Source organism: Rhinichthys klamathensis, unplaced genomic scaffold (genome assembly GCF_029890125.1).
Source record: "Rhinichthys klamathensis goyatoka isolate OS25496 unplaced genomic scaffold, OSU_Roscu_1.1 h1tg000787l_1, whole genome shotgun sequence".
Taxonomy (NCBI): domain Eukaryota; kingdom Metazoa; phylum Chordata; class Actinopteri; order Cypriniformes; family Leuciscidae; genus Rhinichthys; species Rhinichthys klamathensis.
The window spans coordinates 457,562-483,121 of NW_026607184.1; the positions used below are offsets into that span (position 1 = coordinate 457,562).

Consider the following 25,560-nt stretch of genomic DNA (forward strand, 5'->3'; position numbering starts at 1 on the left):
TTATAGTCATAACCCGAGACGGCTTCAGAGTTCCCGTTTCCACCACGGTCATTTATATTCTTTAACAAAGTGTGAAAGTCTCAAGTTAACCATAACTTGATTTACTCATAAATCACAAACCGCTAATTTCTGAGGAACTTTGCTTTTCTGATTGGCCTCCAAATTAATGTCATGAGTGATTGGGCTAAAATAGTAAATTCACACAAATATGAGAAATGTCTGACTATCAAAACACTATCCTTTTGCAAGCACTTGACAAACTATTTTCCTTCACGATTTGAAGCATTTCCTGTTTAAACAGCAACAAATTAGTTTGTCGCTTTTATAAAATGCATGAAAGCAATAAAGACACTTTAGATTAATTTGTGGAGGATTTCTTGCCATCACCTTCACAGAAATGTTTCCAACTTTTAGCAGTATACAAGAGTTTAGATTTCCTGCACGGACTAGAAGCCGGCGTTTTGATTTCATCAGTCCTTTTGCTCATGAAAAACCATTATCAAATGACACCAGCAATAAAAAAAAAAAGGGCACATGCCATATTTTCAGTAGTTTTATTGAAAAATGCCTCCTCTGTTTCAGAAATAAATAAGAAAATAAGGCTGTGGAATTCACAATGTGCAGTTGCAAACATGAAGCAGCAATACTATATCTATAGTCTTGCACGCAAATGCCAAAACTGCATTTGATATTGATAAAACAACAATTACAACAACTATATTCTGGATTAAAAAAGGAAAACAAACAACTACAAATGAAAATGAAAAAAAAAAAAACATAATATACAGCACAGACATGCAATTCCACCTTTGGTAAAATCAGCTGTGAGGTTCAATCAAACATTCATCCAATTTGATCAATATCTGATTTATAATATTGTGATGAAGGGCATGTTTTACTGCAGATGTTAACAAAAAAGACAATCTCTCATGTGAACGCAGACAGAAATGGATAACTAATGTGTATTCATAAGAGACATACATGATGATTGGTGAATATGCAGATAGCTGAAAGAGGCGATGATCTTTGGAAACCCTTCAATGTTAATAAATTATCAAACACCTTTCAACTGCACGCTGCGATGTGTGACACATTCAATGCGATTTTACAAGCGATGGAGTACAAGTGGAAGAGAAAGAAGCTATGAGGTTACATTAGGAGATTCATGCGTCTGATCTGCTGAATTCACACAAGGTTCGAAGGGTTAAATTGTCTGTACAGGCCGTCGGAACGTCAACAAACAAATAACATGAGCCAGTCAACTTCCCCTTCTTTTACCACGCTTTCCTTTCAGATCCCGTCTCTGGCAATGACCTCTTGCGTCGTTGGTTTGGTGAAATCTCAAAGTCTTCTTCTAGGATTGGGTCTATGCGCTCGGCATCAGGTGGAAACTGTTCTGCTTGGAGATACGGCAGTGGCCAATTGAGTCACTCAAGCAAAATACCATTGTTACCTTCCTCAATGTGGCTACGGCAAGTGCAAAGGGTTAGAGACGGCTTGTTGGGGTCAGTGCTTTATATATGTACTTGACACACAGTGGGGTCCAGAAGTCAGTGGGGTCCAAATTACATCAGCATAACAATTTCATAATCACTTGATCTTGTTCTCCAGCACGATTGATAAGGTTCAAAATGATCAACCTCATTAACTAGTTTAAAATCTTCTTCATTTTACATCACAAAAATCGTCCCTGTAGCTCACACCAAAGGTCACGGGTTTGATTCCCAGGCGATACAAATGATGCCAACATAAATAACTTGATTATAATCTAAGCAGCCTTGGATAAAGGTGTCTGCCAAATACATAACACTTGAGGAAGAATCAAATTAGTATAGATTTAAATGAAACATTTAAATAAAAATAAAAAAACGTTTTCAATGAGGTCTCAGGAGCTGTTTACACGACACTGTTTTCAACTAAAAACGGGTTTGGCCGTTCATTTACATGACAGCTGCGTTTTGGGGGCCTGAAAATGCAAACTTTTAAAAATATGTTTCAAAGTGCAAGTTTTTGAACACATTGTGTAAACTACAAAAACGTGAAAACAGTGATATTACGTGTTCAGGCGCGTAGTGTTCCTTTACAAGGTAACATTGCCAACTACTGGCCTGGCATGCATAATACAAACTGGTTTTCTCTGATCCGTGTGAACGATTTGACAATGTTGTCACCTGTACGCCAAAAACATTTCCGTTTTTAGTACATCGTTGTCATGTAAACATACCCTCAGACTTTTGGACACCACTGCTTGTCTGTGTGTGTCAGTATACACACACACACACACTCTCATACATAGACACTGTAAATGATGACTATCAATACAAATGGTTGCTAATATGGGCAAGTTGGCCTGCCAAGCAAAAATATCAACAAGAATTCAACCACACGCCCATTTAGATGTTCATCTAAACCCTTACTTACAGCCAATTGAAAGAGACATGATCTTGCCAAAACAGAAACTAACCATGAGGAAATGAAACTGGCAAGATAAATGTGTACATACTAAAAGAAAAAAGAAACATCCAGGGTCGATTAACAAAAAGAGACGTGCTTCAAACTGGCCCTGAGCAAAAGTCTGTGAGATCACTTAAGGCAACCAGTAAAATAAGAGGCACTGGTGTCAGCATTCAGCAAGCAGTTGAATTCAAGCTCACTACGAGGGTTAAAAACTATTGCGTTTTAGTGGACTGGGATTCATTTACTAGGCACGATTAGTTTATTTACAGATAAACGAAAAACTCTTGGAGTTAACATGCTAAATGACAGTTGTTTTGGCCACAGATCCACCTGGTTAGTATTTGTTGTGGTTGCTGGTGTGTTTTTGCGTGTTTTGGTCATGCGTCTCCAGCCGACTGCAGCTTGTTTTCGGTTGTTTTGGCTGCCGTCACTGATGCCCGTGGCTGTGAGTTGTTGTTAGTACCCATCCGCAGATCGTAATCTCTGTTTGTTGCTTTTATTGTTTGTTTGTGTGCTTTCATTCATTCAATAGTGTTCGCTTAATCATCTCCGTGGTGGTTATCCGCACAGAGCCCAATAACATGTGATTTTCTCAGGATTTCAAAGTGTAAGCAGCACAGGTGGTTTAGAAAGTTTATGAACCTGGAACAGGTCAAAGAGGGTGTTAGAATTCTTCGCTAGACAACTCACAAACTGAAAATCAGCTTCTGATACTGTGATACTAAGTGAGGGTGAAGATCCGGAGCACATTTCATCCCAAAATCGAAAGACATTTTACATAAAGAAAATGAAGCCAATTAAAGGACAATTCTGTCATTATTTATTGTCATGTTGTTCTTTTGTGTTGAAAGACTATGTTAAGAAAACAACAATATAAATGCTGACAAAAAGGCCCAAAAATATCAAATGACCTGGGCACTTTATTTCAAATCTTCTAAAGTATCTTCTAAAGTCATATGAGAGCTTTGTGAGAAGAAAAGAGTTCTCAAGTTCAATTCACAGATTTGATTGGTTTGTAACAACTGTCTTGAGAAATTCTCAGTGCATAACAAGTCAAATTTTGGTCTGTTTCTCACATAAAAGTAGCATAAGTCTTTTGAAGACTTGGAACTCTTCTTCTTATTTTTTTTATTATTCTTTGCTTTTCCCGAAGAGAGAATGATTTTTTTGCGTTACGGTACCGTTCAAAAGTTTGGGGTCAGTGAATGAATACTTTTATTCAGCAAGAACGCATTAAAAGTGACAGTAAAGGCTTTTTTTTTTTTTTTTAAATCAGCGTATTATAATAATTTCTGAAGGATCATGTGACACTGAAGACTGGAGTAATGATGCTGAAAATACAGCTTTGATCACAGGAATAAATTATATTTTAATATATATTCTAATAGACAATATAAAAAAAATCTACCGAGCTCAAACTTAATGCTTGGTAGCGTTTAAGTCAAAATAAAGTCACAATGCAAAAAAATCCTAAAGGTTAAAAAAAAGCTTTGTTTTCTTTATCCAAAATGTATTCGTTTTTTTTCTTCTTTTAATTTTGGGGTGAAATAGGACAGGTTTGGCAAGTTTCACCCATGATAATCTGCATTATTCAGCTGAGCATCATCCACTGCGTTACACTACACATGCCATTAATGTTATTTCTACTGTCATGCAACAGGCAGAGCTAGAACATGAGGGACGTACCTCTGTAACCCTGTCCGTTATATTGCATACCGACACACTGAGAGGAGTCACAGTAGCCAGGCGGGCCGGGCGGACCACGTACACCGGCGACACCGTTGCGACCGGGCGGACCACGAATGCCTGGAGAACCGCTTGAACCCGGAGGGCCGGTTCTGGACTCACCTGGTGAGCCTAAAGAAATCAGAAAACACATTGCCTCAGAAACAACATGTAACACTTTACTTGAAGCCTTTACGTACAGTATGATGCATTATAAAGGTATTCATAATGTGCATAGCAATGCATTGCATTTTTCATAAATAATTGTAACCAAAGTTAAAATGTGTTTCAATGCATTATACTTTCTAAAGGCACAACAATGAATAAATAAGTACTATAATACATTATAACTGTGGTTACAATTATTTATTAAATTATAGAATGCATTATAAAGTGCATAATCAGTGCATTAAAATAGTTTTATAATGCATTATATATAAAGGTGTCAAGTGAAGTGTTACCAAGCGACCTTTAAATGTGAAATACAGTTTCTGTGATTCTGAGTTATGCCTGCTCATTTTTTAAGCGTTGCATCATATAACACATAACACATTCAACTGCACTGTCTAAAAATAAAAGTGGTGGACATGAGATAAAATATAGCATAATCTCTTTCTAAGAAAAAGGAAGAAAACAGGCCAGTAAATCAGAGATATTTCAAGGTTTTTCATGACTGTGAGCTAAGCTAGGTAAACGAGTTTCAGCGTATAAATGTGCGCATGAAACATACCAGGTGGTCCGGAGGCTCCTCTCTGTCCTCTCTCTCCGAGGCCTGGACTTCCTCTGTCTCCTTTCTCTCCAGCTGGTCCTAATGTAAATGCACACAAACAGAGAAATATAAGCCCAAACACAGACATACATGCATATCTGCATCGCAACACACTGCTAAACATGCTGTAAACACACAGGCCTGACATAACACTGGGTGCAGAAAATCAGTTTCAAATCAGGTACTTGCACTCTTAAAAAGAAAGGCTCCAAAAATTATAATTTTTTTAGCAGCTATGACATAGAAGAATCATTTTTGGATCCCCAAAGAATTTTTCAGGGAACAGTTCTTAACATAAATTTCCCTCTAGGGCCATTATCCTGGTTGCATTCACACCTCCAATAGTAACTCTGCAGTGATATAAACCAGCCGACAGCGACGCCATTTATGTGCGCCATTCAACAACATCAACAACTGGAGGATGGAGGACGCCGTGATCGGAGCTGTGTTTTTGCAGTGTGTTGTGGGTTTCGTGATAATGGAGATGGAATTTGTACTTTTTGGAATTTGGCTTTTTGAGAGACTAAATCTCCTATATAAACTTGTGCTACACATCATCGAGGCTGAGAAAAGAACAACGTCGCAGACAGACGCGTTAACATCAGCTTTCTCTACGTTACTGTCTTATCGCTGTTTTCCATATTTGTGGAATAAGAATATGTAAACTGTGTGTTTACACAGCTTTTCAAAAATGGCGGGTGCCAGTGTTTTGTGTGGCATGTGTTCGGCTAATCAACTTGTAGTTCCTGTTGTGCTGGGTTAGACCCTACTCTGAAGATGAAGCTAATTTAGTTCCCAAAAATGTGTTCCTATAATCAAAATCGTTCCCAGTTCCAGCTCTGCAAACATGCCATTAAAGTGGGTACTTCCACCAATAGTTATAAGAACTATGAAAACGACCTCCCTTTAGTGTGAACATTTTAATAATCCAAAGAACCTTCTTCCACCATTAAGATGTAATGGAAAAGTTCCTTGGATTTGTCATGGAACCATCAACGACAGTTAAGAACCTTTATTTTTAAGAGTGTATAAGGTTTCCTTTTAATTTAGACAGTAAACCGCACGGAAGCTCACTAGGCATCAATTATTTGTCTTAGCATTCCTACATATACTGTACAGTGAAGGGCAGAAGTCCAAACTAACCACAGTTCTTGAGGCTGATTAAAATCACATGGCTGTATTTGGCACGGTTTCATGTTTTTTTGTTTCGATTTTGGCTGTTGTTTTAGGTACCTCGTTCTCCCTGCCGACCAGGCAACCCTGGACTACCGGGAAGGCCGTTCCTGCCCATCCGACCGGGCTCTCCACGTGATCCCTCGGGTCCGGGAGGTCCAGGGGGTCCAGAGGGGCCTGGACTGTTGCTGTGATAGTTGTTGGGGATCTGGTTCAGCATTTCGTTGAATCGACCCATTTGTCCTGTAAAATGTAAAATGTGAAACGGTGGATTATAATGCAACCCGTGTTATTATTTGCATATGCATATTATGGCTTACAACATCTTTTAGCCTTGAGTGCACTACTGTTAAAAAGATTTAGGGTCAGTTCAATTTCTGATGGATCATGCACCACTGAAGACTGCTGATAATTCAGCTTTACATCACAGAAATAAATGACATTTTTACATATATTCAAATAGACAACAGTTATTTTAAATTGTAATAATATTTCACTACATTTCTGTATTTTGATCAAATAAATGCATCTTTGGTGAGCATAAGACACTTGGAAATGCATTACCGTTCACGAGCTGTTCGCAGACTTGTCTGGCAATAGATCGCATCATGCTCTGAGACGCAAAGTCTCCCTAGGAGGATGAATATGAGATGTTAACGTCTCCTCCACTCAAACTCTTATGAAATGATAAAAGCAGATATTAAAATCATCACTCACTCTCTCTCCTTTGTCTCCTTTAACCCCAGAAGGTCCCTGTATGAATGAAAATCATATTTCTCTTTAAATAGACTGTGACGCATCCAAAGATGAGCTAAAATCACTCAATCGGTCCTCATTTATGCCCAAAACCGCACTGTGCACTTCAGTGAGTAAATATGTATTGAACTGCAAACAATGTGGATTGTGTTAGACTATTTGCTTTTTTAACTTTTTTAACTTTGAATAACAGTCTCAATGTGTTAGAAAGGTGTCTAAAATCATAATAGGTGCTACTCGTGTTTTGTAAGATTAAACTATTAAACTATTAAAAGAAAAGTGTTGGCCAGGGTTTGCTCTTTTATAGATCCGGAGACACAATGGAGTACTGAGTTGTTTCATTTAATTATCAACTTTGTCTCAGATGTTTCTCCCAAAATTCTTTAAGAGAAGCAATAATAGACTAAAAATAGACCTAAATGTTGTCATACAGTAGGAGTATGGAGCTATAAAATGAATGTGAAGCAGCTTAGATCATTTGATGAGAAATGTTTGAGTTCTCATTGAGATCTGTGATTTTAGATTGCAGACTATCCTTGCAAATCTGAGCACAGTTTGAGAGATTCTTCTGAAAGTCTAGAAGAAACACGTGAGGTTACTGGGGTCTTTTTCTCAGAAGAAAAATCAGCAGAGACTTTGGAAGAAATCTCTTTTCGCTCTCAAACAATAGATGTATTTAAGAGGTGTAGTTTTTCTTTCCTTCTGCCATATGCATTTTGACTAATTTAGCATATTACTGGCAGTGACAGTGTCGTGCTGTTGTATGTCTATGAAAACCAGAAGGTTTCATACCGGGACACCTGTATCTCCATTCTTTCCAGGCTTTCCAGTAGGTCCTGGCATTCCAGGGGCTCCTGGGGGTCCCTGAACAAAAGAATAACAGCTCTGGTCTTCAGCAAAACAGATGTCTGCAATACAGTCTCACATCTCAGCAAAAGAAAACAAATTTAACAACACTCCCTCCCCTCAAAAGAATCAAGAACATACCATAGGTCCTTGTGGGCCCGTGGATCCCATCTGCCCCTCCTTCCCTGGGGGTCCCTGCATTGATAACATACATGCACAGATCTGCATTAGACTGATAACAAATGCACGTTCAAATCCATATGTATCACATGAAACATCTGTGTTGTATTTCACCCCAAAATGAAAAAAGGATATGAAGCCTATTTTAAGGACTTTTGAGATCTTTTGCATTTGTGACATAGTTTTCATAACAATTAAGCACATTTTCCTCATTACTGTATCCATTACTGTAATACAGTAACAAAAATGATCATACACCGCTATTTTTTGCAGTAAAAAAATATAGATAATACTTCTCAACTCAACATTACATAAATAGCACATAGTTGACCAAAGTGCTTCACAGTATAACAATCAAAAGAATTATAAACAGCATTAATTAAAGGCAATACAGCCATACATGTTTAATGTACTTCACAAATGTATAAAATGTAAATGAAATATATATGTTGTACATTGAACAGTGTTCACTCACCCGTATTCCAGCCGGTCCAATAGGCCCGATGGCACCAGCCGGTCCCGGTGGACCCTGAGAGAAAGAATGGAAGAAAAACAAAAGCTAAAACTAACAGACTCAGTGCCAGAGTCTCACACCAGTTTCACATTAGCACAGGTCGCTTACCTCCGACCAAACAAATGAAACTACTTTACACAAACAGTTTCCTCCAACACACAAGATTATATCCTTCCATTTCGTTCATGCTAGTTTTCTTTCTGTCTATCTTTTTCTTTGTCAATCCTGCTTCTCCTTTGATGTCTTGGCATTAGATTTACAGGGTACTTAATATATTCCAGATCCGTTTTACTGGCCGTTATAAACCCTGGCTGCATTCTCTGCAAGTCATTAAATGCATGTTGTTATAGCAACTCCTCTAACATGGTCACCTGCATGGCTCGGCCCACTCTACGTTAACAGGGATCGGATATCACAGTCCGTCCGGAAGAATTTACAAAATGACCATGAAGTATAATCACAACAGTGTGAAAACCTTCAGCCTTTTTTTTTGGGGGGGGGGGGGCCTCCAATTTGTTAATTAACTCAAATAAACATAGTCTGCTTTTAAACAGGATCAGCATAACGCTACCAATCCCTCATTTCCCTTGTGGTCTCAGGAACCAGTTGTGCTTGTTCCTGAGTTTTTTGTGTTGTGAAAGATCTGATTTTTCTCATAATCACCCTTGTGCTATTGCAAACCTTCTAGACTTTCCTTAGATGAATGTCCATAGTGCTCTTTTTCACAATGGGGACTGAGACTTTCAAGCTTGATAAATTACACAAATAGTTTTAAAAGTAGTCAAATAAGTCTTCAGAAGTCCTATGAGGAACAGACTGAAATTTAAGTCATTAATCAAAAATCCACACTTCATTTTGCAGCTATCAAGTATCATTTGAATAGCGATTTATTCAGTCATAAAGTTATCATTTGGCTTCAAATGTAAATACAAGTCTTATGGACATTTATGATACCTTTATGGTGTTTTTTTTTTTTACTCAAAAGCATGAAGAAGAACATGAACATTCAGCAAAACATCCCCTATGGTGTTGCATGGAAAAAATAAAGTCGTACAATTTTGGAATGACATGAGAGTGAGTAAAGGATGCCATATACATGAGTTCTATCTATCTATCTATCTATCTATCTATCTATCTATCTATCTATCTATCTATCTATCTATCTATCTATCTATCTATCTATCTATCTATCTATCTATCTATCTATCTATCTATCTATCTATCTATCTATCTATCTATCTATCTATCTATCTATCTATCTATCTATCCAGGATTTGGCTAAATTACAGCCCCAACCCACATTTTATCTTGTGGCATGATCTACCACTATTGTTGAGCGCTGCCTCCCAGCCATCCCCCCTCCTGAGTTAAGATCTAACGTTTGCCACATGGAGCCCGTCCAGAGAGGTAGCGCAGGCTGTAGAGAGCGAATAATCCTCCTATTTCCCCCCTAAGACTCCGGCAGAGCAACACTTACTTTCTGTCCAGGTAAACCAGCATCGCCTGGATCCCCCTTTGGACCTGGACGACCCTGCGTGGGGAAAATACAAGGAAAACGACATGTCAAAAGAGTGCCCAAAGCTTTGGTAAAAAGCTTCAATGAGATCCAAACAAAAATTAAACATATATATCAGATCAGAGAACAAGGCTGAGAGACAAAGAGTGATTTAAGAGATTGTCTCAAAAACAAGATGGAAAACTCGATTTCTAGAGTTTGTCTGTGCAAAATTCACTTCCAACATGCACAGGTTGTTGCCAGATTATTGCTATGGTGCCCTGGGTGGTTGTTAAGTCCAGGTCTCGAGATATAGCTTTAGTCTCTTTTTCAATGTTAAGACGATAATGTAAAGAATTTCCTATTGTAGGAAATACTTTCAGAATGATTTTTTTTAACAATAAAAACATTGGCGAAACCAATCAGAATCGACCCGAGTTTAAAGAGCTGAAGCATTTAAAGTGACAGATGACTATAATAAACAGAACATTATTGTCACGGTGTGGGTTCATGTCTTGTTCCTGTCTGTCTTGTGTTCCCCCCATTATTGTGTATTTGGTTTAGTCCTGTCTAGTTTTCCCGCTCCTCGTTTGTGTTCATGTTTTCCACCTGTGTTCCTAGTTAATTTGCCCAGCTGTGTCTTGTTTCACTCACCCGTTCCTCTGTATTTAAGCCCTGTGTTTTAGTTCAGTCCTGGTGAGTTCTTAATGTTGTAATGGTTGCTGTGTCCGTTTTTCCAGTCTGAGTTTCTTTTGTTTGTTTGTTTGTTTAATAAATGTGCTTGCAATTGGATTCACTCTAGGTTCATTCTTCCCGCAACGTTACAATTATCATGCGATGGTGTGGATGCTAATATTGTTATATTTATAGTTATCGTTCTTGGAGTGAACGGGCCTCAAATCTGTGGGATTTGTACTGTTTTGCTGTAAAGGCACAGTCACATTAATGAAACTTTGTGGGCAAAGTAGATCCAATAGTGTAATGATGCATGAAGCAACTTTTACTCAGAGGCCACATCAAAACCAAGCAACATTATTTTGGAAAACACAGTGAATCCAAAGTGAAATCCATGTAGTGATATTTCTTTGCCTCGAGAGTCCTGCAAGCGAAATTCCTGATCACATATATGTCACTACATGGATTTCACTTTGGATTCACTGTGTTTTCCAAAATAATGTTGCTTGGTTTTGATGTGGCCTCTGAGTAAAAGTTGCTTCATGCATCATTACACTACCGTGACGTCCGTACTGTGACGGTTAGGGACGAATAGATGTACCGTTGCACCCCCTCAACACATATATATTATATATATATATATATATATATATATATATATATGTATAGAGGGGGTGCAACGGTACATCTATTCGTCCCTAACCGTCACAGTACGGACGTCACGGTTTGGTGCATAGAGTCAGAAAATGAATACAGTCAGTCACAGACGATCAACGCTCCAATCCAGAAGCGAGCACGTGCGGTAATGCAATGCTGTTTGCTAACCTCCACAACAGGAAAAAGAGCAGAAGAAGAGACAATCTATGCACCAACCCAAAACAAGAGTTCAGATGGCACGCAAGAGCTTCCTAGTAGCCTATACGCTGAGTTTCTATTCATTTTTGTGACGCGCTACTCAAACTTCACGGAAAGGAAACCAGGATGGCAGAAAGCGGCATCCTGTTTGTTTTCTTTATTTTACAGGAGCACAATGTTTTGTTTTTATTGTGAGTATACACAAATAAAAATAGACCCTTTACAGTTTCAAATAATGTCTTACTCTTGTCTGTACGACTATCAATGATGGAGTATTTTAAGTTGTTTCCGCTGTTATAATGAGACAAAATCATTTGGCATTGTGCCGATTTGTGCCGTGGCTCGTGGAAGTCTCACTACTACAGTCCAGTGATGAAATGTGATTGTAAGTTTGAAAACAGCCGTTGCATTTTAACGCGCAGCATTGGTCAATCTATCAATTAGAGTAACAAATCTGCAATTTCTTATTTTAAGCAATCATGAATGGTGGGGGGGGGGGGGCTGGGGGGTGCATGTAACTCATACTCGTATCGAACCGTGACCCTAAAACAGAGGTACGTACCGAACTGTGACTTTTGTGTATCGTTAAACCCCTAATATAAATATATATACCGTGAGATATATATCGTGCAGCCCTAAACACTTCCTCTCCTCCAGCCACATGATTTGGGGAATCATTCACATAGAGCGAGTTTCACACTGACGTTTAATGCTTAGGGTTATTGGTTTGTTTCAAATCCTTTTCCAAAGTATGAGCAATAGTAATAGTAATGCTTGCAAACAGCACTAAAACACAGCAGCTGAAACTGAGAGGGGAGTAAATCCAGTGAGATTTGTGTGCTAGCAGCAGGATCAGGCGGTTTCAAGCACTCTGATGAGTGTAAAGCCCCCAGACACACAGGAATGCTGAATCCAGAGCTCGCTGCCATAATTATGCCTCCGCCACAACTATAATAAATAGCCTGAACAATCCCTGTTTGGTGTGCCTAAGGATTTACGGCCGGCTACTGACATCTGACTGTGTGAGGATACAATGGACACATGATGGAAATTGAGATGGACTTACAGCCGTGCCCGGGATGGAGTGCCCACTAGGGCCCTGTGGTCCTGGAGGGCCCATCGGACCAGGCAAACCCATATCTCCACGTTGGCCGATTGGACCCTGCAGGAATAAAGAGAATCAATATACGAAGATGTCAAAGTTTAATCCTGTAGGCAAACTTGATGAATAAGCTATATTGTTCATGTTAAGTTCATTTTGACAGAACAGAAAGGGAAAATCAGACAACGTACAGCTTGACCGGATTCTCCTCTCTCCCCTCGTGGTCCTTTGCTTCCAGGAGCACCCTGGGAAAAGAGAAATAATAGAGAGAACAGTTTTACCATAAATCCAACCAATAATAATGTAAACATGTTAACTATGAATTCAAATTTTGATTAACATTTTAAAAGCATTTTTGCAGAGCCAAATGATACAAACTAAACAAAATTATGCAATAAATGTATGATCTAAATAATACTGTCTAAATTGTACTTCAGTTGACTTACCACTGGCCCCTGAGGCCCCTGGGGTCCCGTGCTGTCTGAGGTGCATGTGCAGGCGTTGGGAAGAGATGGACACTTGGATTCATCTCTCTAAATCACAGAAAGAACAAAAATCCTGAACAAAGCAACTATTTACATGTTCTGAAAGGCATTGAATAGGTACAGTAAATGAAAAGCTGGTTAGTGACATGACCAGACTGATAACCAAAGGGTTGTAGGTTCAACCTTTTGAAGAGCAAATTATCTTACTACAACTGGCAAGTCGCTCTCCGCAGTTTTGGAATAACTTGCTTAAATTAAGATTAAGTTTATCATCACGCAAAAAAACTGAAACACTAAATATAATGGTAGAAGATGAGAAAATAATGAAATTACAAGAGAAAAGTTGGACAGTCGACATGTCATAAATATTCAAATGAACACAAAGAAAATTCAAATTACATGTACCATAACAACACCTTTTTACCATAATGTTGAGAATTTGGCAAAAAAGGAGGTTTGTATGTCACAGACAGTTCAGTAAGTTTGACAGACAAAATAGTGGAATACAAAATACAAAAGGCTCTTCAGTGCAGCGTTTTGATTGGCTAGCCATTTATCTGTCCTAAGGTCAATTGTCATTGTAGCTTTAAAGACACTTACTGTAACCCAACAGCCAGATATAATACGTAAATGTACTGCAAATTACCTTAGATAAAAGTCTGCTAAAAATCCATAATACCACATGTGTTGATCTAGGTCTTTGTTTTTGCATATATTGATGCCCAGGCCACACAACTACAACAAGCCTAATTAAAACCTCTTGTGTTTTGACTGTCAGAAATACCATAAACACATTCAAAGTATTTAATAATTTGCTTATGGAAGACTAAAAATATAATAAAGGGTTTGGACACAGCTGGTCTCATGGTTTGCATTACAGACACACATTCGCAACCCTTTACCAAAGGCACTTAAGTTCAACGATTTCCCACATTTTCAAACTAAAAACCACAAATGAATGGTAGTGAAACATCACTTTTAAAACACATTTGCTGTTGACAAATCAAATATCATGGAAGAGTGCACAACAACAGATCAAAGTAAGGAAATGATCTAACAATATAGCGAGCGGTTTAGCTGAGCACATGTTAAATTTCATATTTGAATCAGGTCAACAGGGATGCATCAGAAACATATGGAATATTACGACAGACCTGCGTGGGCAGATGAAGCTAAAAAAGATGTAGGAGATGTGCGTGACAGCCGATTAACTTCGTCATTTGCTTTTAATTTAACGTGACTTTAAAGCACGTCCACTGGAGCAGTCTGAGGTTAAGAGCCTTGCGTAAGGCCACAATGATCAAAGGCATGGTGTGGGACGCAAACAGTGTGGTTCATGGGTCATTCGTAGCTGAAATTTAACCCAGGCTTTGGGCTTTTCACCTTTGTGTAACCCTAGGTAAGGTTGCACCAGCCGTTCATAGTTTTTACTTCAATTTGAACGTAAAAAGTCCACACTTGAGGCTTAGTATCAACATTGTAAAGTCTAACTATGTTCCGTACAACAACGATGTTCCGTACAGATTAACTTTAACCGCCGATCGCTGAATAAATACCTCTAGGTCATACACAAAATGCATATCTGTGTCGTCTTCATTTCTCCCTCTTTCATCCCCGATCAAAACAGAGACACTCCAGCTGTATGTTCCAGTGATATTTCAGTAAGTTTGCCAGGTGCGCCCACTTCGCTTGAAAATTGCCCGTGGGCAAGCTATACTTCAGACAGCGGCTTGGGTGGGGAGACAACTAGAGCAACGAAAATGTACATTTCAATTTCATTTATGCTTTTCCCAGTATAACAGTCTTTATTAAATGAATATTATGCTATCACAAATTGTTAAATATATTACCCTTTTGTTGACTAAATGCTGTGAAATGGGGATTGTTAAACGATTACGGCCGATGACCGTTTGGCGCCACTCTCAGGCAGCAAAAAAGGCAGCACGTCTGTCAGCAGTGCAGTGATGATGTTTATAAAGGGTCAATTAGGTTAATATTAACATAAATTGTTACATGATTAAATATTTTAACATTAAAATTGATCAGTTGATCGGTTAATTTTCCATTTCGCCGTTGAAAATAAGTTATTCGCTCTGTACGGAACACCATTATAAGCCTGTACGGAACATCGTTAACGCTTATCATCTTCCGTACACAGGTGGAGGAGGTAGTTTTCCCCACTTTTCTCATAAACTATTGGTCCAAAAGACATCAATCAAAGTGTGGACCAATCAATGGGTATTCCCCCGGAGAATGATCACACAAACTTGCTAGTCTTGCTCTCAGAAACGGAGGAGTGGTCGCTGACGTGCGGTGATAGGCTAAAAGTGTACGGAACATGGTTAGTCTACGTTAGATAAGACAAAGATTATTGGACTATGTTTAAAGAAAGTACTATTTCAGTCTTTCAAAATATCAAGCTTAATTCAATGTGTCACTTGCTATTTTTTTATTATTTGTAAAATTTGCTAGCAATTTCTGAGTGAAAAAGTTCAAAGCCCTTTTTTTCAGTGACTAATTATGTACCTTAATCGGTTGCACCATTTATTCTTAAGGCAGAACACACTGTAGCTGGTAGGTTGGAAGCTTTGTAATGCGTATTCGCATAATATGACATTTAGCTGCTACCCTCAGTGATCCAATAGCAGCCTTCAAATATTGTACGTGAGCACAAGTTGTGTTGAAATGCTGTGAATTTTAGTTCATTCTTGATTCTAATTTATTTTGCCTCACATAAGTAACAGTACTTGTTAACTTTAAAGTTAACTCTATTCTTCTCCCAGTTCACCGGCCACTTACTTTCACGTATTTCGGGAGAAGTGGATGAATTCACATGCTATAAATCCAACAGATCCGATTCTCTGAACAGTGGTACACAAACTAACATGGAGGCACATATAGCTCAACTAACGCGATCGCATAAAGGTGTTTCAAACAACATAACACTTCCACTTGCATAAATTTGACAATCGGAATATCAAATATTTCATGCCATAGCTAACAAATTTGTGAATATTTTGAATAAAAAAATGAAATAAAAGCAGATCATTAGTCATTCAGTGGCTGCGGTGTGTCACGTGAGAAACAATGATGCGTCACCATGGAAACAATAAAGTGATAAGTTCTAAATAATGATCGCCTTGAAAAATATTTTACATGTACGTTTAAAAAGGTTAAATATGAATACACAGCCTGTGTTTTTTTTTTATTAAGTAGGCTACAGTAGTTTTTTTTACTTACTATTTTAAGTACAGTAGGCTACAGTTTTTATTTCACTTTTAGGTACAATACATTTGAATTTAATCATTATTTAAGTTTTTTATTTACCTGTATGTAAGCAGAACAGTGTAGTGTTAATGTTCAAACTGTGTTTTTACAATGTTTAAAGTGGCTGACAATAAAATGAGGCAGTTTAATTTCTAATAAGTATATTTATAAATAATAAATATTCTTATTAGAAATTAAACTGCCTCATTTTTGAGCTGTGCATAACTGTAGCTGAATAGTTAGGCCTACTACGCTACTGTATTTTCATATTGGTCATTATGGTGGTACTTGGAGAGCCAAATATTTTCTGAGGTGGTACTTGGTATAAAAAGTTTGAGAACCACTGCTCTAAAGGATTGAAATCTGTCAGGTAAAACGTGTTTATTGGTGCAATTCAGTAAATCTACTATTTAATTCCAACCATTACTTCTGGTCGGAGGCTTCCATATTCAAATTATTATTTGTTATATGTTATGTTTAAACTCATTTTAATGGTGCAATGGAAAAATATTTAGTCTTGTGTAAGTTAACTTAGTGCCCCGTTTAGGTCAAAACTAGGCCAAATTGTAACTTACGCACAGCTGGTGCAACTGGCCCCTGATCTCTAGAGGCTTTCTTAAAGTCTTCACTTACCATTGAAGGAAGGTCACAACATCTGTCCCTGCTGGTCCAGCCGAGACTGCACACAATGTCAAACATCTGGAGCTGGAACTGCCCAACCAGAGAGAAAACGGATGTTACACGTGTCTTTGATAAAAGTTTGCATTTTCAAGTATGGGGCTCAGGCGCCCGATTAAAAGGATTCAGGCTGGAAAGAGCGAGAGAGCATTGAGCTCTCAGTCAATACGTGATAACAAACGTTGTGTGTGTGTGTGGGGGGGGGGGGGGGGGGTTTGTACATAAGGTGCCACTCACTGTTGCTGATTCTCCTTTAGATCCGATAGATTTGGACATTTTGCCGAGCACTTGAAATCCATCCGTCGATGTGTTTCCTACTGGTTTAATCTCCTTCTCAGCCACTTCCTGGCAGTCCACGTTCAGCTTGACGCTCTTGGGAGACACCAGGATGTGGAGCTGAAATAAAAGAAGATTGTTAGATGTTCAAGCTTGCAACTTACTCAAAGGTCAGACCTTACGTTCATCTTCAGCAGTGCAAATCATTAAATAAGTCTCAGTTGGCAGTTTTCTATTGTTGTTCTTAACTCCAAGAGCTCCAGGCCTTAATTAGGGATTTCTGGGAGTCTCTCCATTCAAAGGGAGTGTTCTGGCCAGAGGCACATATAAAAATCAGCAAGTTCTTTCACCACCAAATTCATCCTGACACGTTCAAGGCGATGATAACAGCGAGTCCATTGTAAAATACTTTTACAGAGAAATTTGGGAAAGATTAACAGCAGGCAAAAAGAGTGTAAACAAATACATCATCACATATTAAAGCTTATCCAGCAGATTTCCCATCTGATCTTTCTGGATTGACAAAGTTTGAGGGGTGAATTCACTAAATAGTTGCACCTCTTTACTACAGATACATACTGTACATAAACTGGCATTTATTAAGTAATAGTCCTACTTTTCAGCCTCCAATCTATGCAAATGAGGCTCATTAAGAAACTTGCCCCAAACTTTGAATGGTAGTGTACTTTTACTCCTCTTGATCTTCCCCAAATTTGGGGAATTTCAGACATCTGACAATGAGGGTACTAAACGGGTTGCACGAAGTGGTTAAACGTACTCAATAAACTTTGAACTACTCTGCCTAGAACCATGGTTCTGGAATCATTTGATTCGTCTGTCATGGTAATTGTGTTGCTCAGGCTGCATGTGGTGTGTTTGGCCTTGTAATGGCTGCTTGGCGCTATATTTCTTAGTGAATTGCCTCCTTAGAGTTTTTTCAGCTCTCTGATCCACATAATCAATGTACACTGATATTCCCTGTTCACCACAGCGCATGATGAAGTTGTTCCTCCATATGCCATGGACCGTCGTGCTGCCAAGTCTTAAACACCAGCTGAACGCTGCAGCGTAATCACATTTCTCCAACGCAAGCTAATGGAAAAGTTCAGAACTTATGCTATAGATCGGGAATGGATTGGAAATTTGCGGTTAGCAGATTGAGGAGATTCTGATCTGACCACATAGGATTGGTCAGCATTAGTAAACATGCTGCAGGCCTGAGATACAGTACACTGAAGTTCATTTCACTATTTGGCTAAACAAAGTGAAAGAGACATGATATTCATTAGAACGATGAAGTGATTGTTATGGAGCCAGACCACCATTTCTTTGTGAGGGCCTAAACTAGTTTTCTTTCGAGTCTCTTCACAAACTGCCTATCAGACCTAGTCAATATCAATACAAGCATGACGTAAACGTCTAGTCAAATGTGGTACATATTATCTAGAGCTGTTCCTGTGGTAAATGTGACATGATTATTTACTGTTTAGCCTGGAGATCTCCAGGTTCTTCTGTTCTCTTTTATTATTTTCAATGCGGAATTATATCAGACAGCTTTCTGCAAAATGCACAGTATAAACCGTAGTAATATAACTACTTTTAAAAAAAGATTGTATGTGAAACAGAACACATTATGCAAAGAATAACATTTCAAACATTTGTGTTTTGCATACTATTTTAGGGTTTTCAAACTTTTTAAAGTCAACGTCCACCTAAAATATAATGGTATCTCTTTATTAAGAAAAATAATATGAAAGAAAAATATTTAGTGTTATATTATAAAGACAATTAAATGAAACAATTGTTTCTGAAATTGTGTACTATTATTTTATTACATTTGTTGAAATATTATTTTTAACAATTTTCTTAAAAGTATTTACTTTTATTAAATTATTTTGTAATTCTGAAATTAAATAATGATCTTTTATGCTTTTATCTTTTATGCCTCATCATTTTATTAGATTAGTTCAAATAATTCGTTAAAATAATATCTCAAAAATATTTACTTTCAATTTTTTATATTTTTTCACAAAACTATATGCAGATTTTGTTCCTGATTTTTTAAAACTAGTGCTGTCAATAGAATAAAGTAACCACAATTAATCTCACAATTCTGTCCAGTCAGAAAGCAGAATGAAACTTAATATTATAATTGATTATGTCAAATTTGTAAGGATATCCAGATATTCCATGTATACAGAAAATGCATATACTGAGCACAATATACATACTACAAAACAATAAGTGTAGGATGGCCTTCCAAACCCAATACTTTGCTCAATCCCTGCTGTTTATAATCTGCTGTACTGAAATATTGTTGGAACTGATTAGAATAATTTGATTCTGCTCATTTTGATTGGATCACTGGCAGCCGTCCTCAAACGCCCTCTTTAATGGCCACCTGTGACCGTGCAGAGAGAAGCAGGCTCTTTTAAACAGATGACTTCTCCATTTCAACTGAACCTGCCACACGTTTGGACAGATTTTTCAAAACAGAGCTGTCCTTCATTTTCAGCCAAATCCACAGAGGATATCTGAAGAAACCCTGATACGTCTCTGCTGGCCATACTCTCGGCTACTTGAGAGCTTTCTGCACGCTCATGGTCATTTAGAGTTTAGTGTTAAAAGTTTTTCAGAAATGAACATTCTGTCATCGTTTAATCACCCTCATGCCGTTACAAATCTCCAAAGGACTTTTTTCAGTGAAACACAAAAGGACATTCTGAATAATGTTCACATTGCTGTTGTTCATGCAACGAAACCATACAATGACTAGTGGCTGTTGAGGTCCAAAAAAGACCACGGAAGAAAGAAAGTCACACAGGTTTGAGTAAATGATGACAGAATTTCATTTTAGGGTGACCTATTACTTTATGAGCAACAGTCTTGCTGTTAAAAAATCACATTACTTGCACCCCATAAAAAAGCTTCAGAGTTAAATACTTCGCTGAAGCTAGACAATCTAAATCATGTTTGTTTATCTAGACCAAAAAGCCATCTGCATGAGTAAATGATGTGCCAGAACCATGCAGCTCTTAAAAAACACATTTCATTTCTGAAATTCAGGCATTTTTTCCTTCCAAACAGGAGAGATCTGAAGCGTGAACGGTTTCGTCAAGCACAAAGATGAAAGCTTATGCCATTTGCTTTCATTAAAAACTGTCATATGATGCAGAAGCGCAGGGTTTGCGAACACACTCTGCTCTTTTCAAGACAGGCCTGTGCAAAAAAAACTTTAGGGAAAAATGGTTTACATATTAAATAATTGTGCAGTGATGCCTATGTTGGCCAATCCAGTAAATTAAACACTTTACAAATGAAATGTACTTCATCTCTTTAGGATTTGGACCTTGATGGACTCAAACCAAAAGATCTATTCATAACAAATGAAGTCTGACATCAGTACAAAAACAAATTTGCATTGTATAACACTTGAGTTAAAAACCAAAGACTTACAACAGTAAAACTAAATATTATAAAAACAGCTGATATAAACAACCTGTGACCCTCAACTGATTTCAATATCAATGCACCAAATTTGGATATTGCTTGGCATTCTAAAGTAAACTCTAGCTTTGCTACTAAACCCCTAATAAATTCTTTATCTTGACTTATTTGGGACACATCCTGCTCTGTATCTTCACATTGCTTCATGTCATTCTCACATGCAAATATTGTAAAGCAGTCCTGTCCACTGCTGGCCACACAAATACACAGTATCTACCATATGCCATTATAAACTGTCACACCATCCGGTCTTACTTTAAAGTGACTGGTGATGTGTTTCCTGAGGGTATAGACTGATGTTCACACAGGCCAAAACCACAACAAACAAGCCACCGCACCTCTCGTTCAAACCACAAGAATTTCCCCTGTGGTCAAATTTGACAGTGAACTTGACGGTCCATCAGGATCAAGGCCAGACAGAGATACTGACTGAAGATAAGGATGAACGTATAAATCAACTCAAAGTAATTCACCTGCTCCACGCTTGGCATCTGCTGGCACTCTGATGTAATTGTTTTTTTAAAGGGGTTCAACATTTTCCTGTTTGTCTGCCAGAGAAACACTTTTGTGAAGGTGATTTCTGTCTTTTTTGCAGCTTGCCACATCAAACTATAATTTCAACGTAAGCATTTGTGGTGTTCCACCAAAAATTCTCACCAAAAGCCTTCATGCACAGTCCAAAACTGGCTCATTTCAGATTGAAACCCTCTCATTGAATGACTTTGCTGACAGTAACCTCTCTTTGTCCCACATTTCTATTCCACAGTTGTAGACCATTGTCTCCTTGAAAGAAATTGCTCCCTTGATCTATATCCGTGAACATCTGTGCATGTTGTCCTGCATTCAGACATAATGGACATTTGTTTTGAGTCTGTTTTGCTGAAGACCTCACATATCTTGGCTTTGTATGCGGACATAAGGGTCATTTATGGTGGAGAATGTGGGCATACGTCTCCACCAATTTTTACCATCAATATGCATAAAGCACAGTAATAAACAAGCAATTTACCTTGTGAAAGCTTCCATGGAAGATCCTCTTGATTTGATCATTTTTAAACGTGGCTCGTTGGATCTCTCCTGTTGTATCCTTATTATAAAATGACACAGTTTGGGCGGATGCTGAGCAAATAGAAATAGAAAAGTAGAGACAAAGAGTTAAAATTCCCACAAACTAGAACAAACAAACATCCTCTACAGTAAATGTATGATCGGTCTAAATGAGATGTTGTGGACCAGGCCTAATCAGATCACTGGGACAGAGAGAAAGAAGCCTTGAGGGGCATTTTATTACTTTTTCAAAGCCTATAGATCTCAGATATGTTATTTAAGTATAAACTTTGTTTCTCAGATGTTTCTCGCCAGTAGAAATAAAAGGAGAAACAAAGTAAAAGTCTAGAGAAATGAAAGTGGACATTGTACAGGACTCAAAAATAAGGAAAAATAAGGATCTTAAACATGTGGTTTTCTGTGAGGCAATCAACTTTGTTAATATGGACTCTGGTGATTTAAACTTGCAACCAAGATAGAGTTATCTAGCTGGCTGACACAGATGTTTTTTTTAATTTATTTTATTGCAAATTATTTATGACAGTCTTGGAAGCATCCATTGGAATTGATTAAAGTTTATAAACAAATCACTGTGCGACCTGTTTTTCCAGCAAAAGTGTGTGTGAGAATTTAGAGTTGTTGTAGAAGTAATATTAGATCTTTTTTTGCAGATGAAAAACCTAATAAATTAGTTATTTTTTATGTTTTTTTTCCTGGACATAAAAATAAACATTTTTTAAACCAAAAACAACAGTTGTGAACATAAGGAGGGAAACAGCATTTACGGTCGATGGTGACGCCGGTCTCAGGTTTGTAATTCTTGTCTGACACCTGCCAGATATCGAAGGCCTCGTTCGGTGAGTCCGGCAACAGTCGGAACATCAAAATGATAGTGTATGTATAAGGAAGGCCATCAGGATGAATATATCTGTAAAAAAAAAAGAAAAAAGAAAAAAAAGTCAGTCAGAGCGAGGAGGAGTATCTGTTCTTTCTGCAGACATCAGCACTGGCAGGCCAGACTAGATTTATTTGTTCCAGTGTTTTATCAGAACTTTTCTATGGTAAAATAATCACGGAAGTGTGTGGGAGAACCGTGGCTTTGAATGCTTTTGGATAGTGGGCTCTACCTGGGCAAGCAGCAGCATGTTAACAAAAGCCAAAGAAAGCTCTCACTTTAGCCTTACAGGCCTCTAATGACACTCTCTAATACCAAATTACTTTCACAGTGATGTCTGCACACAAGCACACTGCCAGAGTGTCATCGTACGAACAACTGATTTAAAATAACCATCATTACTGTAATCAATAAAAAACATGGCATTACATTTAGCATAACTGCAGTTATCTGAAGAAATGGAGTATTATCTCCCCTCCCCCCTCCAAAAAAGTTTGGGGTCTGTGATTTTTTTTGTGGGATGTTTTTGAAAAAATAACTTATGCTCACCAATGCTGCATGTATTTGTTCAAAAATAAGTGTTTTCTATTTAAATACATGTTAAAATGTAATTTATTCCCGTGATCAAAGCTGAATTTTCAGCATCATGTCACGTGATCCTTCAGAAATCATTCTAATATGCTGATTTGCTGCTCAAAAAATATTTCTGATTATCATTTTTTATTCAAGCTGCAAAAAGTACCATATTCTTTTTTTTTTAGAGAAGTGGTCTTGTATTCTACTTGTATTCTACAGTAAATTTCTTCTAAAGCACAAAAAATCTTGCTCTTTGGTCTGATTTTTGAACATTCAAATATGGCGTGTCAAGACGCATCACACCAGGTTTGACGTCAACTTGCATGTCTTATAACAGATCAATATGTGTGACAGTGCCGGTTTACTGTCTGCTTTCACTGTGTGGGAAGAGCTAAACTTCTCCTTTTGTGTTCCACATAAGAAATCAAGTCTGAAAGAAATTGCACTGTTCCTTTAAATTCACCATGCAGAGTCATACATGCAACAGAATTGTACACAAAATCAGCATTCAAATCAAATCCAGAGAGGATTGTGCTCACGATGAGGGCTGGTTCAGGAAAGCGTTCTTGTGGAGCCTGTAGGCAGTGTAGCTGTTGAAGGAACCAGGCTCCATAGAGACACCCTTGGTGTTAGCGTACATCTTCTCAGTCAGATTGAAAGCTTCCAGCATTCTGAATCCTGGGAAATCACATAATTCATGTTAGTGGTCTACATACATAAACACACGTATACAAACACTTCCATTCAAAAGTTTGAGGGTCATGATGGTTCTCTTTTTTTTAAAGAGATGAATACTTTATCCAGCTAGGACACACTAAATTGATCAAAGAGTGACCGTAAAAGACATTTAGAATGTTACAAAAATTCTAATTTCAAATGCTTCTCAATTCAAATTGTATTCATAAAAAAGAATGCTAAACAATGTATATGGTTTTTGTCACAGTTTCACTCCTCACATGTTTCCCTGTCTGTGTTTCCCGCCACTGATCAGTCACCATGGACACCAATCACCTTCATCACAGCTGTTAGTCATTTGTTAATTATCTCTGTGTATTTAGTTCCTGCTTGTGCTCTGTCTGTTGTCCGGTATTGTTTGTATCACCCGTATGTGTGCCTGTTCCCATCTTCTTCTGGAATAAACTGCTATTATTTGGATTTGCTTGCCTTCGTGAACTCTTTTGAACTTGCCTCACGCAGCATTGTGATAGAATACCGGACCAAACTAAGAACGCGTTTGTACATTTTCCTTTGTTTTCCCCGTTTTCGTGTTCAGTGTTTTTGTTCCGTTTTCACCCCTGCTTATCACCATGGACTTCCCAGCAGTAAGACTCATGTGCCTTGAGCAGGGAGAACGCTCCCTCGAGGAACACTTGGAAGTGTTTTTGGATCTCGCCCATCAGACCACCTTCCCGGACGACTGCCTGTGCACATTCCTGCGAGTCGGACTCAACGCTGCCACACGCGCACAGTTGTCCGGGGAGGTATAAGAGCGACCGAGGGTCACATCGCCATGGAGCCCGAGCAACGTGCACCTGACCAGGTGTGTGAGCCGGACGAGCCGGCCGAGCCATCCATCGCTGAGGGAGTACTGGTAGACTTCGAGGGTTTGGAAGTGAGCCCCGCCCACTCCTCCGCTACTGAGAGTGTGTCTCTGGCTGGTACACATTTTGATTTTGGAGAGGAGTTTTGTCTAGCCCCTGTTCTGTTGCCTGAACTTGTCAATCCCGATCCTGTCAATCATCTGCCTGTCTCATTAGCCCCGCCCAACCTCCCTCTCCCACCTCCTCTCCAAGGTATCCCGAACACTTTATTTTTTTTAGGTTTCTGCATTGGACTCCAGTCTCTTCCCCAGTCTCCAACCATCTGTACCACCCAGTCATCTCTGTCACCCTTCAGTCCTTCGGTACCACCTCTGCCTCTCTGTAGCGGGGTACCACCTTGGACCTGTCGGGAGCCATCTTCTCCTGAACAAGAGGAGTCTGTAGCTCCGCCTGCAGCCTCGGTGCGCTACACTCTGCCTCGACCTGTCGCCCTGGCTCCCGAACCTGTGCTCCTTCCACCCTCGACCTCGGCGTGGACCATCGGCCATTCGGTCTCGCCGGACTCCCTCGGCACGTCGGCTCCACCGAGGTCAGACATCGCTTCACCTCCACCACGGACTTGCGAACCGTCCGCTGCTCTCTGGTTCTCCACCCCTTCTGCTACGGCTTGCTCCGCCCTACCTCAGGCTACACCTCCGCCCTCGGTCGTTCCAACTCGCCCTCAGACCTCCGGATCCCCAC

General features: G+C 38.7%; 1 protein-coding gene across 5 annotated transcripts in view; it reads right to left on the reverse strand.

Moving 5' to 3' along the window:
- Nucleotides 1–540: 540 nt before the first annotated feature.
- col12a1b (collagen, type XII, alpha 1b) overlaps nucleotides 541–25,560 on the reverse strand; it is a 143,027-nt gene continuing 118,007 nt past the window's right edge. For 4 of the 5 annotated variants that reach the window (XM_056243385.1, XM_056243386.1, XM_056243383.1 and 1 more), the window contains 18 exons: nucleotides 23,818–23,956; nucleotides 22,593–22,735; nucleotides 21,770–21,879; nucleotides 17,215–17,373; nucleotides 16,933–17,010; nucleotides 12,994–13,080; nucleotides 12,739–12,792; nucleotides 12,512–12,607; nucleotides 9,898–9,951; nucleotides 8,382–8,435; nucleotides 7,868–7,921; nucleotides 7,673–7,744; nucleotides 6,842–6,877; nucleotides 6,689–6,755; nucleotides 6,185–6,367; nucleotides 4,913–4,990; nucleotides 4,144–4,314; nucleotides 541–1,396 (listed from right to left, as the gene is read on the reverse strand). In XM_056243385.1, the coding sequence (XP_056099360.1) occupies nucleotides 1,275–1,396; nucleotides 4,144–4,314; nucleotides 4,913–4,990; nucleotides 6,185–6,367; nucleotides 6,689–6,755; nucleotides 6,842–6,877; nucleotides 7,673–7,744; nucleotides 7,868–7,921; nucleotides 8,382–8,435; nucleotides 9,898–9,951; nucleotides 12,512–12,607; nucleotides 12,739–12,792; nucleotides 12,994–13,080; nucleotides 16,933–17,010; nucleotides 17,215–17,373; nucleotides 21,770–21,879; nucleotides 22,593–22,735; nucleotides 23,818–23,956 (1,757 nt within the window). In that variant the 3' untranslated portion in view covers nucleotides 541–1,274. Of the gene's footprint in view, nucleotides 1,397–2,734; nucleotides 3,100–4,143; nucleotides 4,315–4,912; nucleotides 4,991–6,184; nucleotides 6,368–6,688; nucleotides 6,756–6,841; nucleotides 6,878–7,672; nucleotides 7,745–7,867; nucleotides 7,922–8,381; nucleotides 8,436–9,897; nucleotides 9,952–12,511; nucleotides 12,608–12,738; nucleotides 12,793–12,993; nucleotides 13,081–16,932; nucleotides 17,011–17,214; nucleotides 17,374–21,769; nucleotides 21,880–22,592; nucleotides 22,736–23,817; nucleotides 23,957–25,560 lie in introns of those variants that run through there. The other variant, XM_056243384.1, reaches the window with a different exon arrangement.